The sequence below is a fragment of the Astyanax mexicanus genome, chromosome 19, assembly GCF_023375975.1.
Source record: "Astyanax mexicanus isolate ESR-SI-001 chromosome 19, AstMex3_surface, whole genome shotgun sequence".
Lineage (NCBI taxonomy): Eukaryota > Metazoa > Chordata > Actinopteri > Characiformes > Acestrorhamphidae > Astyanax > Astyanax mexicanus.
The window spans coordinates 7,178,246-7,194,238 of record NC_064426.1 but is presented as its reverse complement, the minus strand read 5'-3'; the positions used below and the strand labels follow the sequence as shown (position 1 = coordinate 7,194,238).

General features: G+C 35.8%; 1 protein-coding gene across 3 annotated transcripts in view; it reads right to left on the bottom strand.

Annotated features, from left to right (window-relative positions):
* grap2a (GRB2 related adaptor protein 2a) overlaps positions 1-15,993 on the bottom strand; it is a 53,786-nt gene that overhangs the window by 14,265 nt on the left and 23,528 nt on the right. For 2 of the 3 annotated variants that reach the window (XM_022671559.2, XM_049467668.1), the window contains exons 2-3: positions 9,897-9,977; positions 5,480-5,576 (exon numbers count right to left, since the gene is read on the bottom strand). In XM_022671559.2, coding sequence (XP_022527280.2) covers positions 5,480-5,557 — 78 coding nt within the window. In that variant the 5' untranslated portion in view covers positions 5,558-5,576; positions 9,897-9,977. Of the gene's footprint in view, positions 1-5,479; positions 5,587-9,896; positions 9,978-15,993 lie in introns of all 3 variants that reach the window. The other variant, XM_007260745.4, reaches the window with a different exon arrangement.

The following is a 15,993-nucleotide window of genomic DNA, read 5'->3' as shown; positions in this document are numbered from 1 at the left end:
ATAAACCTTTTAAACATCATCTGGCTGTTACTTTACCATCAGGTCAGCAACTGATCAGCTCACAGTAGCAGTATAGCTAGTATCTTTACTGTGTAAAATCTGTTTACTGTAGAAAAACTCAAATGTACAGTAGGGGTGGGCGATATGGCCCTAAAATAATCACGATCACAATATTTCATGATATTTTCGCGATAACGATACTCTTGGCGATATAAATTAATGATTTTTTTTTTCAAGAATACACAACTCCAACCAAAAGAATATTTTAATTTTATTATTGCATACGATTTATGCCACACCCCTACCTGATATATAAAAAAATAAAGAATTTTAACAGATTTGTAACAGACGTCAATGATCCAGAATGTCATGATACTTATAATGCACTCCAAATATCTCCATATATCCATTGATTATAGTAAAATAAATAATACTGGACAGATATAATCTACTATAGTCTCTAGTAGATATATAATGGAAAATTTGAACTGTGTGAATTTTTCTTTTGCTAAAAACAGTAAAACAGTAATACATTGATGTGATAATTAGGGGTGGGTGATATGGTACGATATTTCAGGGTATAATATTGTTCACGATATTCAAAAATGTTGGCGAGATTATCGCGTACGATACAATATGGCACACCCCTAATGTACAGGTAATTTATTTTTGCTTTTTAAGAAAAATACACCATTCTACTTGCTAATATTAGTGGTTAGTTGCTATATTAAATTTTAGTTTTTAGCAGTTTAGCTCCATTCATCCGCTATTCATTTTATGCTAATCTTACACCAAAGCAATTTTCATGCAATTTCACTGTCGCAGACAAATTTCCAGATTTACAGTTTAAGTCAGACTTTTTCTTGTACTGCGTTCAGATAAAATCAACCAAGTTTAATATTATCGTAAGTTTTGTGACACGGTTCACGCCAACAGTGACGTGGATAATGTCAACAACCAATAGGAGATGAGCTACAGGAAGCCACAAAGCGTGGGAACATTTGCCTGTGACTATTCTGTGTTTAAAAAGCTGTGACTTGTCTTTAGATGTGAGAGGGTGTCAGACTTTAAGTCTATTAAAAGTCTTTTCAGAGTCTTTTTTTTTTTAAAGTCATCTAGTTTATGGTTAGAATTAGACTCATTCACAGACTCCCACAAGCAGTTTGCTGCATGGGCGGCACTTCCATTAAACATATTAGAATTATTCATTTGGACCCCCCATTAGTTCACCCATTAGTTCCAGTTAGTAACAGTAGGTTTTTTTTTTTTTTTTTTTTTCAAAATAATAGGGTGTTAACAAAATAAAATGCACAAAAAGTTATTGTTGGTAATAAAAAATGTGTCATTAATTTCAGTATTTTAGGCTTAGCAGTGGCTTTAGAAACAGGCTTTTAGAAAAAGTAAATTAATCACTTTTGTAGGTAAAATTGGGTGTTTAACAACCTGTTAAAATAGATGAGAATGCAAGAAAAAGCATCTATTCCATTAATATAATTTTTTTTCAGGGTGGACACCCAGAGCCAATACAAAATGCAAGCATGAAAAATGCTTCTAATGCCTCTGGTTTGCTGGTTTACAGTCGATTTTCTGATATAACAGGGGAAAAAGGAAGTGTACAGACTTAATACTACATAAACCAGCTCTGGGGAAACCATCTTATTTGAAATGAGGGAATTCTGACATCCAAGTTTAGATGTAATGCAGCCAGAGGTGGAAAGTAATGAATGACATTTACTCAAGTTACTGTAATTGAGTAGATTTTATGAGTAATTTGTAATTTCTTAAGTAGTTTTTAAAATAGGTCATTTTAGTTTTACTCAAGTACATTTTGACACAAGTAATTTACTTTGCTACATTGGAAAACTCCCAATTACTGAGTACAAAATAAAATGCTGGGGGAAAAAAACAATTGTCTGTAAAACTATAAAAATACTGTTTATAGTCACCTATATGAACATAACTTTTTTACAGTAAAGAAAAAGAACGGATCATAGAAACCTATACCACTTGTTCTTGAAAATGTTTTATGGGGTCGTATGAACAAATACTGCCTGAAAGATCCAAATTATTATGTGGAATAATAGTTTATTAAAAACAATTTAATTTAATAAATGATTAAAAGTAACTTTGTAACTTTTACTCAAAGTAAATTTTAAATTGAGTACTTTTTTACTTTTACTCGAGTAGATTTTTAGATGGGTACTTTTACTTTTATTTGATTAGAATTTTAGCAAAGTAAAAGGCACTTTTACTTAATTACAATTTTTCAGTGCTTTTTCCACCTCTGAATGCAGCATTAGACACTGCTAACATTAGCATTAGCATTTACACAGTTTTGGGTCTTCAGAGTTTATAGCTGCTCTTTAGGAGCTCAGAGCAGCCACAGCATGCATACTGCCGGTGATGGATGCAGACTGAGTTGCCTAAATACACTTTTTTGATTGACTGATTTTACTTTTATCACGTTACTTGACTTGTTTTTAGCAGAAAGGATGTAGCACTACAAAAGCTCAAACAAAAAGAATCAGGACTCTCTAGAAGCGTGTTCACACACAATGATACCTCAAAAAACATTAGACAACGATAGAAAGTCATTTGACAGTGTATTCAGTAAGAGACCTGCAATATTGAAATGTTTTATGCTGTTCTGGGCTGAGAAAACAAGTGTAATTTTCTGGATAAAAATTAAGAATTTCAGAAGTCCAGATTTCAGAATCTCCAAAGAAACCCATTCATTTTTTGATTAAAAAGCTTAAAAAGTAATGAAGAAGTGTATCTTCTCACTACAGGTTCTCTGGTATTGCTTCACAATAGCCGTACAAGCACAGTATTCCACACACTTCAGTATTCTTTGGGTTCTGCACCATTTTAAAAGTCAAATTTTATGCTTTTTAAGACCTTTTTTAGACCACAAAAATATAATTTAGGACCCAAAATGTAGCCATTAATTCTTAAATCAAAACTTAACATAGCCAACTCGCTGCCAAAGTAACTATGTTATCTAGCTCACCGCCAAAGTTAGTTCTCTCCCCGGTAACATAGCTAACTCGCCGCTAATGTTACTATGTTAGCATGTTAGCTAGCTACTATGTTACTATGTTGGGTAGCTCTCTGCTAACCTTAGTTCTCTCCCAAGTAACGTAACTAGATAACTCTCTGCTAATGTTAGTATGTTAGCTAGCTCACCGCTAACATTAGCTAGCTCTCCGTTAACCTTAGTTAAAAATGAAGACTTTTAGAATTTCCATAGAAGCACATTTATTTTGAAATAAAAAGCTAAAAAGCTTCTGAAAAAAGTGGATATATAAGTGTTTCTTCTCACTAGGTTCTCTGGTATTGCTTTACAATAGTAATAAAAGAACAGTATTCCACACACTTCAGTATTCTTTACACAGGGTTCTTGCACTATTATAAAAGTCAAATCTAATGCTTTTTAGGACCTTTTGTAGACTGCAATAAATGTAATTTAAAACTAAAGTAAGCTAGCTTGCCGCTAACCTTATTTCTCTCCCAGGTAACATAGATAACTCACTGCTAATGTTATTATATTAGCATGTTAGTTAGCTTGCTGCTGATGTTATTTTGTTGGCTAGCTCTCTGCTTACCTTAGTTCTCTCCACAGTAATGTAACTAGATAACTTGCTGCTAATGTTAGTATGTTAGCTAGCTCATCGCTAACATTAGCTAGCTCTCGGTTAACCTTAGTTCTCTTTTCTGTAATATTAGCTAACTCACCCCTAAAGTTAGCATGTGCTTTTCCACAGGCATTAAACGCACCGTCTAAAAATGTAATACCTACAACAAATTTACAGTAAATTTACAGTAAATTTAATTTATTTAAATTTAAAGTGATTTTAAGGACCTGCAAGAGCCCTATTTACAGTTGATCTGTCCTCACAACTAAAACAGTAAAATAAGTAATGTTCTGAATATAATCTGGTGTCACTGTCATTTATTCATTTTTTACTAAAAACTGTTTTGTGATCAAACCTCAGTAGGTAGCATAGAACCACCCACATATCATGCAGATTGCAGGTTGGCGAGGAAGTGCGAAGACTGTGGGTTTGGGAAAGATTAACTGACTAATTTGTGCACTTTTTAACCACTTTTTTAACGTCACATTTAACTTATGACTGATTATTAAACATGTTTGCATGTAAACTACAACCCCAAATCAGAAAAAAAGTTTGCTAATGGACCGTTATACAGGGAAAATGTGTATTGTAGTCAAACAAATCTGTATTTTCAGATCTATTTTGAGGAAAAAGACTCCAAGAATCAAGGGACCATCCAGACTGTTATCAGCAACAAGTCCAAAATCTAGGGTTTGTCATGTTATGGAGCTGTGTAAGTACAATACTGTAATGCAGCATTTATACAGAAAAGTACATCTTAGATCTTGAGATATTAGAGCAACATATCCTTTTTCCAGTGATGCTCATGCATTTTTTAACAAGACCATGCAAAACCACAGGCTGCATGTATTACAAAGAAATGGCTGAGGAAGAAAAGGGAACAGGATCTGCATTAGACTGCTTGTGTTTTCTGACCTGCCCTCAATAAAATATGAGTGGAGACTTTTGAAATGGACATTGCATTAACCACCCCTTAACAGGCCAGCATTACAAGCATTACATAAAAAGATTCCATGTTTGATAAGAAACATTACTGAAGAGCGTATTTGTAATTGTAATAGAAAATAAAATAAAATATGTAAGTAAATGTGCTAATGTCAAAATATAATTAATAAAATCATAAATTTGTCTCTTTCCTGAAATTCTATTTAAAATCAATATTTAAACAATTAAACAGTTCATGCCCTCCGAACCTTGTCTAGTTTTTACATCTATTTTCAAACCTGCAGTATTTGGCTTGATTCCTGTTACTGATCTGGAATTATTAAGTGGAGCAGAGAGAAAACAGGCAGCTTCTTTAAGTGTCCTGTAGGAGATTTCATAGCCCTCAAATTTTGAGAACGTGAATTTGTTATTTTACTACAGAAAAAAAGGGTTTTGTATCACCTTCACCTGTAGCCAGTATACGGGACAAGGTATTTTAACGGGTTAAAGAATATTCCATACTGCTGTACATCTTGAGATAAAATAACACCTGAAACACTTTATAGCTTGGTATCATTGGTGTTGAAAAGATGCAATGGCAACATTCCAAAGGGGTAAATGCTTTACTCATCTATATTTTTGTAATGTGTTTCAGACCTGAAATGTGTATTAATAAATACAATTAGTAGAGCAGAACAACATTATATTTTTGGGTTCATACTGTCTGCAATCAAATAATTTTTTTGATTTTCCAGACTAACTTGACAGCATTCAGATGAATATGTAACCCACAAATTAAAGCTGCATATTTGTAATAAAATGTCTTAAAAAAAGTCCTCAAACTTTACGATTAGCTCTTCATTAGTAACACACATCAATAAAAATCAGTAAAGCTCATCGCCTTACTCCTCAGTGCCTACCTTCAGTGTGTCTCCTTTCCGAAAGCTCAGCTCGTCCTCCGCCGTGCCGTTGAAGTCATACAGTCCTCGAGCCTCCATGGCAATGAAGCAGTGCACTCTGTTACGTCCCAGTAAAAGAGAAAAAGAGAGAAAGAGGATGTCAAGAAAAGAAATAAAACAAGGCCAATGCGGAAGACATGCACACAGCACCCAGAACATAAAAAAAAAAAAAAAACGTGTTAACCTCAAGCTCTTCAGCGGCTGATAGAGGCCAAACACCTGCACTCGACTGTGCTGGGCCTGAGACTGAGCCTGCAGTGTGTGTGGTTAGTCAGCCATTCAGGCGTAAGTGCTAACCCAACACTGAGCTGAAAACAAAATAGGGGCACACCTTCAAACACTGACCAAAAAAGACACATTTTTATTTTTGTTTCTAATGTTCTACCTATTTTGGACGGTCAGTTACTCAATCCCTGTTCAAATTAACCCCCACCCACCCATCACTAGTACTGCCCCCAACACCCTATTGTGGCCCTATTGTACACCCAAAAGGTGAAAGGCGTGTTGCGATGCTCATTGCTATCTTACACCTTGTCAACAGTCTATTTTCATGCTTTGCGTGCATGCCAATAAAATGCTATTGTAGTTTAGGAATATATTAACGCAGATGCGTGTGGTGATCTGGAAGTGAGGTGTGTTCAGGTAAATTTCTTGCATATTTCTATCTTGGCGGCAGGAAACACAGATGCTCCACTGACTGAAATGAACCTAGACAACAGTCAACCGTCAGCCGTGCAAATCATGACTGGATCACCGATCACTGTGCGCACTGTGCACCCCAAGCCATTTACCACACACCATCACTTCTTCACCACAGCAAAAAAACACCTCACCCAGAGCCCCCAGTAATCAACTATAAAATTGAATATACTTATAAAAAATTTGCACAGTAACTATAAGTTATTATACAGCAGATATAGGCATTCTGCTGTTGAAGAATTTGACAGATGCTCATTCTCATTCTCTCTTATATCCTGCAGTTTTGGAAATAAAAAAATTAAAAGAGAAAAGCACTTTAACTGAGCACAAATTTATTTTATTTACTTTGCTGTTATTTAACTAAAATTCACTTTTATATTTTTTATATTTGAAAAACATCAAAGCACATTGCCACCGGGCTCTCGTGTCTTGCGCTGTCAGTCAGTTCTTTAAAATGTGAAAAAAATGTGAAATACACAGATCTATAAAGCTATATGTTAGCTTTTGTTTCTTATCACCAGCTCACATTTATTTAAATATAAAATATATTAATAAATTAAGGACTGCTGGAGCGTGTGGCGGATCACGCCTCGTCACTTTTTCAGTGCGCAGAACTGGTTTTAGAGTATGGCTACAGATATAAACTCTGATATAAACTGAAAGTTCAGTTAAATAAATTTAAGATGAGTAAGGACCTGTACAGCTAATCAAATACTGTCAAATATAAAGGGTGGGTTAAGGTGTGCTTTTGGTGTGTTGTTTCCATGATTTGAAAGTGAACCTAATGCCATTTAGTCAGTGTTGCAAATCCAGCTTTTACATAAACAATAAATAGAATAAATTACTGCTCCCTTAAATGCTATACCATCAGCTGCTGGTGTACCTTCACAGCGTAAACACGCAGGTCAGTATCCTCTGCTGAGACACACCAAAGTACCACACTGTTAAGATACAAACGCGCCAAAGTCAGCGCATGTCTAGATCTTAAAGGGAATGACTACTGGCACACTGATTGGTTTATTTAATGTTACGCCCAAAACACACCCATGATTAATAAAGAGAATTAGTGCACGTCTTTTCTGCATTTTGAGCTGCGCAAGATATATTTTTTTGCGCACTCACAATACCAAAGACACAGGACACTCCCCTAAATCAATCTGCCCAAAGCACTAATGATCAGAGCGCTATAGATCACTAAAACAGGGCCCTAGAAGTCTAAGGACAAGCGCACGCCTCCTCCGATACATGTGAAGTCAGCCTCTTTCAGCATCTATAGTCAGCATATAGTCAACATGCTTGGAGGAAAGCGTCAGATCTCCAGCTCTGATTATTCTTGTTCACACTCATAATTAGGAAAAGACCTGAAAAAACCTTGTGCCAAGAATCAGCAGCCATGAGCTCCTCTAATCAGCAGACTAGCAAATATCAGAATATCAAAACAATAAATGCCCAAAATGCAGAATTACAATATAAGAGGACAGCAAAAAGATTTCAGGTTACCTGAACTTTTAACCCCTTCATACCCTGCATCAATTACAATGGACATTATGTAGTTTCTTTTTTTAAATGTTTTGTTGCACAGAACAAAGACCTGTTCTCCATCAGAATGGATCATAAACCAACTAATAAAACAGTAGCTTAGCCCCACCCACTGCACTGAAAAAAATAAAAATAAAAAATCAGCAACTCAGACATTAGGGCTTGTCAGCACTACAGAACAAATGAGGCCAAGTAATACAAGTTCATTGTTACTTTTTATTAATACTTAATTATACTTAATTAAATACTAAATATTAATACTTAACTATTATTAATTATGTGATTTAGAACACTATCATGTTTAGGAATAAAAAAATTAAATAAGAATGTATTAAAATAAATACGGGCAGATTTATTAAGCAAAACATCACATCATCACACCTCAAAATCCACAATTTAAAAGCTTTTTGCAGTAAAAAATGGGTTATGATTAGCTTTTCTATATGTTCTTTTTTATTTTGGGAAATCTGTGAAGGTTGGTTTGACCTTGATTACATTAAGAATTGAGAAAATGTTTGTCTAAAAACACCTTGACTGTTTTTATTTAATACATATATAGTTACAATAGCACCTATAATCCACACAGTTTTTACATCAACTCGATAATCAAAATTCCCTCCCCAGTTTTTTAATGCTTATTTGTGGTAACACAAATGATTAGCCACACAGATTTACACTGACAACTGTAACACACTTGCAGCTTTTAGTGAGTTCTTATTTTTATTTTGATTAGTTTAAATATAAACTAAAGGCCTAAACTAAACCAAAAAATAATACATAGGATTGTAAATGATGCATGCAAACAAAATATAATTTGTAAAATTAATATCTGTATCTAAACGTATTCATAATACAGCCAAAATCTTGAGTTTGGAGCTGAATGGAGTTAAAGGAGAAATCTGGTGTGAAATCATTATTTTTATTTATACATTTATATATAAATTACATACTTCTGTTGAATACCCCACCTCCATTCTCCCCCAAACACAGAGCTTTTAGCCAATGCTCCTAACAGGCTTACAATGCTAGGGATAGGGGCATAGCGTTACCCATGCAAAGAAATGGCTATTTTTGCACCATTAACCAGCTCAAAGTGGCTCCACATTTTAGGCACTGGGAAATTTAAAGGCGCACAGATAGTTTGTTAAATGGAAATCCATGAATTATACATGTATTCAACAAAATGTTATACTCCTTATCCTGTTTCACTAAACCCCAAAACCATTTTACACTGGATTTCTCCTTTAACACAGTTATTAAGGGGGTTTTCTAAAGATTTACTGACGTACTAACTCTAACGGAAGCACTGCAAGAGCTGTGCAGCCTGCAAATTTGTTGTCACACACATCCACACACACACACACACACACATACACATGAAACTAGAGTGAGCTGTCTTCCTTTAAAAAAAAAACCTTTTAGGTCAAAAGTGCCAATAGCTTGTTTACTTGTTCACCACTTTTTTTCAGCAAGCTGCTGTTAATCATGTAAACTATTTACGAATTCAAAAAAGTTGGATGCATTGTAAAATGTGAATAAATGTATAAAATGCAATGATTAGCAAATTATAAAAATCCACATTTAATACTTAATAGAACACAAAACATCTATTAGATTAAAGTTTCATAAACAATCATCTTATTTAATACTTATTGGCAGCAACACATCTTAAAATCATTTGTATGGGGCAACAAAAGGCTGGAAATGAAAGTGGTGCTAATAAACTATATAAAATCATGGAACAATTTTAGAAAATGTTCCTCAGTTTACTAATGTTAAGACTTTGGTATCCCACTGTCTACTATACATAGTAAAATCAATAGATTCCAAGAGTCTGGAAAAAAAAAACCCTGTGTTTAAGGGTCAAGGCTGATGGTCAGTACTGGATGCTGGTGATCTTCAGGACCTCAGGTGGTACTGCATTATAAACAGGGAAATAATAATTCTGCACGGGAAAAGACTGCATGGCCTCATGGACTTTTTATTGACATATATCTGACCATATAACAGTGTGATTTGCATTGGGTTTATATTGACATTAATTTACATTTTACTCCGTGTCACAACTTGTCAGAATTGGGGTTATAAAACAATAAAGAATAATGCTAAAAATGATAAAAGAGTTCAAACTGAGTCTTACGTCTGTTGGGTTTGTTGCTGGTTGGGTTCTCTGGTCAGATGTTAGTCTGTTAGTGGATCCGACAGGCCGTCATCACTTCACCTGCAGATGAAAAAAGGAAACAACATTACCATCAGGCTCCGAAAGCATTTATACTAAAATTAAGGCTATTAATGAAGAGGCTGTGCATGTTCTGCTGCAGTAACAGCCTGTGCTCTAATAGGAAGCCCCTACACTAGATGTTGGAACAAAGATGGAGCTCCATCACCTTACACAGACTGATGTTCAGCTACTTTTTTCGTCTATGGAGATTATGCCAGCTGTGAGTGCACAGCTGTAAAAAAAAAAGAGGGAGGGAGATAAGAAAGGGATAAAGAGAGAAAGAGTTACAGTGAAGAGAGAAAAAGATGGGACAGAAAACTGGGACAGTGCTAGGAGAGAGTCAAATAAAGAAAACAAAAAATAAGCAGGAAAAAACTGAAGAGAAAGTAGGAGTGTGCCATATTGTATCAGACGCAATAATATCGCCAACATTTTTTAATATTGTGAATATTGTGTCCAATATCACCCACCCCTAATTATCACATCAGGGTACTACTTTTTTTTACTGTTTTTAGCAAAAGAAAAATTCACACTGTTCTTATTCCCCGTTATATTTCTACTAGAGACTATTATCTGTCCAGTATCATTTATTTCAGTGTTTTGTCATATCACCAAGAGTATCGTTATCGTGAAAATGGCAGGAAATATCATGATATTATTTTAGGTCCATATCGCCCACCCCATGAGAAAGTAAGAAGAAACGTGTGTACAAGACAGAAAGAGCGAGAGATGGGGAGAGAGAGAGAGAGAGAGAGAGAGAGAGAGAGAGAGAGAGATGGATTTAGAGTAAGACATTGAGAAAGAGAGAGAGACTGAATATGGGACATATAGATAGATTGAGTGAGGAAAATATATATATAGGGATTGAGAGAAAGAGAGTGAAGGATTTAGAGAGACATTGAAAGAGAGAGAGATCAAGTGTAGGATACAGTATATAGAGATATTGAGAGAGAGAGAGAGAGAGAGAGAGAGATAGTGAGGTATTGAGAGAGTGAGTGAGTAAATGAGTGAGCAAGTCAGGGATAGAGAGAGAGAGTGAAGGAAAGAGAGAGAGTGAGTTAGGAATAGAGAGTGATAGATGGGGAGGGCGAGAGATGACAGAGAGAAAGAGTGAGAGAAAAGAGTTTGTGAGTGAGTAAGTGTGTGATATATAGAGAGATTAAGAGTAAGTGAGAGATAAAGAGAGTAAGCAAATGAGTGAACAAGTGAGGGATAGAGGAAGAGAGAGAGAAATTGAGAGAGAGAGACAGAGAGTGTCAAGAGAGAGATATAGAGATTGAGAGAGACTAAGGGATAAAGAGAGTCAGAGTGAATTAGTGAGGGAAAGAGAAAGGGATAGAGAAAGGGATGGAGAGAGAGAGGAATAAAGAGAAAGTGAGAGAGGGATAGAGAGAGATAGAAGGCTGTTGGATCTGCAGGATGAGAGAGCGAAAGGAAGGAGGAAGAGCTACAGATTTGATTACAGTTAATTACTAAAGTACAAAGCCGACCTTTGCTCCTCTTTTAATGTTTGAAATGCCGGAATCCAGCCTCTCTGAAACTCCTGCACTCATCTTCTCCTTCACTTATTCCTCCTTATGTCATAGCTGTGTCTAAATGTTTTATAAACTTCATGACTTTGACATTTTTAAACAAATAAACAACACAACATGATTGCTGTGCGTTTATCCCATGGTATAAAGCAAAAAATCCAGTTTAAGACAAGCATTTATGATCTAAACTCTTTCAGGAGGCACAAAAAGTCCAAAAACTCTTGCACTGCTAATTGCTAATCGGATGGTAATCCAATGCATAGGGTAAACATGTGGTGAAGAATATTAGTTGTCATTTTTTTTTTAACTGACACCAATAAATCCATTATTCCTGGATATTATTTGCTTATTTAGGAGTATTTTATAAGGATGCACCGATGTGGGAATTCTATAAATATATATTCTATGTATGTATATATTAACTCGACCCCACCAATCAGCGCAGAGCACTCAAAACCTGAGGAAAACAGCAAAATAACAGTAATCAGCCCTTTAATCAGGCATTTAAATGGCTTTTAAAAGGGTAAATAAGAGCATTTTTTTCTGTGATTAAAAGCGTGAATTGAGCTGTAACTGCAAATATCTGTGCTCAAAATATTGAGATAGCAGTTTACTTAATAATAATAATAATAATAATATTTAAAAAAATTTGCTGGATTGTTTTTATTTTTTTAAGATGGCAGGAATGGGCTTCCATAGAAAATTCATCAGAACACTCTCTAGATAATATTTTAAAAAGAAATCATGAAAATAAAATGACAAGGGCTTTCAAACATGTTAAAAAAACAAGCAGACTCTTCTTCAGAGGACAGAGTAAAGGGAAAGGGAGGAAGGTCAGGAGGAAAAGCATGGCATTCCACATTCCAGCAGAACGAGTGTAATGACAGGCCTTCCGTTCTGCATGTTTTTAAAGTCTAATCTCTGAGCATTCGATATTCTCCAGCTTTCCTTCCAGCAGAGAACAAACAATTAATAAATCATCAAAGTCCCGCTCAGCCAGAAGACCAATCGCTTCAAAACGGATCCATATAATATATACCATAAATCCCCACAGCGCTAATAACTTCCACAGCCCTCAGAAAAATCCTGCTGCTGTACACTAAATCCTCCACATGTATGAGTGATGCTAATAGGCGTTAGCTGGGATTTCACAGTATGTGTGATTGTTAATGCTACGAGCTACAGTAACCCTCAAATAGCGGAATGTATGAGCAAATGTATGTACAGTAATCACTGCTTTCAACACCGTATTCATCTACTGTATCATACTGGCCTCCTTAAAACAGCATGATACACTTTTTATTCGCTCATATGAGGACGTTTCTATATGTAGTTCTAATTTAGCTAGATAAATTAATCATAAAGTGTTCTTTTTAACTTGACATGATGTAAAACTTGAGCCGCCTAATAATATACATTACACACACATACACGCACGCACCCACAAACACAGACATATATTACCTAAAGTATCAGGCAAGAAATATAGCTTTACCAATGGATGTGTGTAATGTATATTATTAGTCGACTCAAGTTTTACATCATGATACGTCTATGATACGTGTGTGTGTATATATACAGTCATATGAAAAAGTTTGGGCACCCCTATTAATCTTAACCATTTTTAGTTCCAAATATTTGGGTGTTTGCAACAGCCATTTCAGTTTGATATAACTGATGGACACAGTAATATTTCAGGATTGAAATTGCATGTGCAATGTGCACAAACAGAGTCGCCTGAGGTGTGCTTGTGCTTTTGCACTCCTCAGGCGACTCTGTTTGTGGCGTACTTGCAGAAATGGCTTCTTTCGCATCACTCTCCCATACACAGGAAATTTGGCAGTGTTAAATCAACACTATTAGTGTTAAATTAACACTGAGAGTGTAAAGTTTAACACTAATAAGTGTTGATTTAACACTAACAGTGTTGATTTAACACTGCCAAATTTCCTGTGTACAGCTTCTCCTTGTGTAAAGTGCGCTGTATTGTTGACCGATGCACAGTGACACCATCTGCAGCAAGATGATGCTGCAGCTCTTTGGAGGTGGTCTGTGGATTGTCCTTGACTGTTCTCACCATTCTTCTTCTCTGCCTTTCTGATATTTCTCTTGGCCTGAAACTTCTGGGCTTAACAAGAACTGTCCCTGTGCTCTTCCATTTCCTTACTATGTTCCTCACAGTGGAAACTGACGGGTTAAATCTCTGAGACAACTTTCTGTATCCTTCCCCTGAACAACTATGTTGAACAATCTTTGTTTTTAGATCATTTGAGAGTTGTTTTGATGAGCCCATGATGCCACTCTTCAGAGGAGATTCAAATAGGAGAACAACTTGCAATTGGCCACCTTAAATACCTTTTCTCATGATTGGATACACCTGGCTATGAAGTTCAAAGCTCAATTCTGTGCTTCAGTAAGTCAGTAAAAAGTAGTTAGGAGTATTCAAATCAATAAAATGATAAGGGTTCCCATACTTTTGCAAATTTTGGTTTAATGCATATTGTATATTTTCTGTTAGTACAATAAACCTCATTTCAATCCTGAAATATTACTGTGTCCATCAGTTATTAGATATATCAAACTGAAATGGCTGTTGCAAACACCCAAATATTTAGAACTAAAAATGATTAAGATTAATAGGGGTGCCCAAACTTTTTCATATGACTGTATATATATATATATATATATATATATATATATATATATATATACATACATATATATATATACAATATCAATATCATCAAAAACAGAGCAGTAAGACGATCCAAGAATCTCACAGAACTAGAATTTTTTTTTGCAATAAATGATAGATAAATAACCCCCTTAAAAATACACATAAATAATTATATACAGATACATAATGGTTATGGGTGCACCACTTTTTTTATTTAGCTACTGAAATTATTTGGTTAAAAAAACAGAATAATAATTCACATTACAATCATAGCATTTTAAGCAGCAGTTTAAGGCCCACATTGGTAAATGTGTTGTGCTTTGTTAGTGTGTCTGCTGGGATGTAAAAAATATAAAATATATATTTTTTTATAAATTGTAATTTTGTATTTGCCTTTTTTTGTTTAGGCTATTTAAATTACAGTAACCCAAAAGAGAAGAAAAAACTGTGTTTAATATTTGTTTATCAGTAAGATGTTTCAAATGTTCATTTTAGTGCAGGGGTGTCCAAACTACGGCCCGCCGGCCATTTGCGGCCCATTTCCTTTTTTGGAGCGGCCCGCGAGGTATTTTAGAAATAGAATGAATGTTGGCCTGCTGTTAAGCAGGTTTTTATAATGTGAGATTCAAAGTTTGAACGCTAGGTGTCAGAAACGGGCCAAAGAGTCTAAAAGCGGAGAGGGTGGGCAGTTTTAGCTCAGAAAAACGGGCCAAAGAGTCTAAAAACGGAGAGAGTGCGCATTTCTAAGTTGCTGTAATTAAAGAGTTTAATATTAAGAGACATCGTGAAATTAAACATCAATTTGAAAAATCTTAGTTTACACAACACTGTCAAAGATAAAGATAGTAAGTCAAGTAAACTGGTTTGTAAATGAAATAATCAGAAAAAAAGTATTATTTAAAGTGGTTTATTTCATTATTTGTTTTATTACAGAGTCTGTGGCCCGTGACTTCAAATATATTTCTCCTTCTGGCCCCCAACAAAAAAAGTTTGGACACCCCTGTTTTAGTGCATCATAAAAATGATAAATAATCATTATAATCTTTTTACCACATTTTTACCACTCAGATCTCCAGCAGATCCTATGATATCATCTTTGTTAGAAGACTCTCACAGTCAGCAAATCATTTCTCATCATCGCTCGTTCAAGGTGTCGTGGCAAGGACAGCTGTCCTCAGCCCACTCCTTATCCACTGGGGTTCACCAAGGTTCGGTACTGGGACCCCTTCTCTTCTCCATATACACCACCTCTCTTGGTCAGGTTGTCCGCTCACACGGATTTTCCTACCATTGCTTTGCCGATGACACCCAGCTATACCTGTCGTTCTCACCTGAAGATCACTCAATCTCTGCACGGATATCGCAGTGTCTCTCTGACATATCCTCATGGATGAAGGAGCATCACCTTCAATTAAATCTCTCAAAGACTGAACTTCTGGTTATACCAGCAAAACCATCTTTTCAACACAACCTCTCTATAAGCATCGACTCTCTCTCTCTCTCTCTCACCGACAAAGGTTGCTAGGAACCTGGGTGTTCTGGTTGATGACCAACTCTCCTTCACGCACCATGTGGCCTCAGTTGCTCGGTCCTGCCGCTTTGCGCTCTATAACATCCGAAAAATTAGACCGTTCTTGACGCAACAGGCCACCCAACTCCTGGTGCAAGCGGTCGTCATCTCACGCCTCGACTACTGCAATGCCCTGCTAACTGGCCTCCCGGCCTGTGTAGTAAAACCACTCCAGATGATCCAGAACGCAGCAGCACGTTTGGTCTTCAACCAGCCAAAACGGGCACATGTCACCCC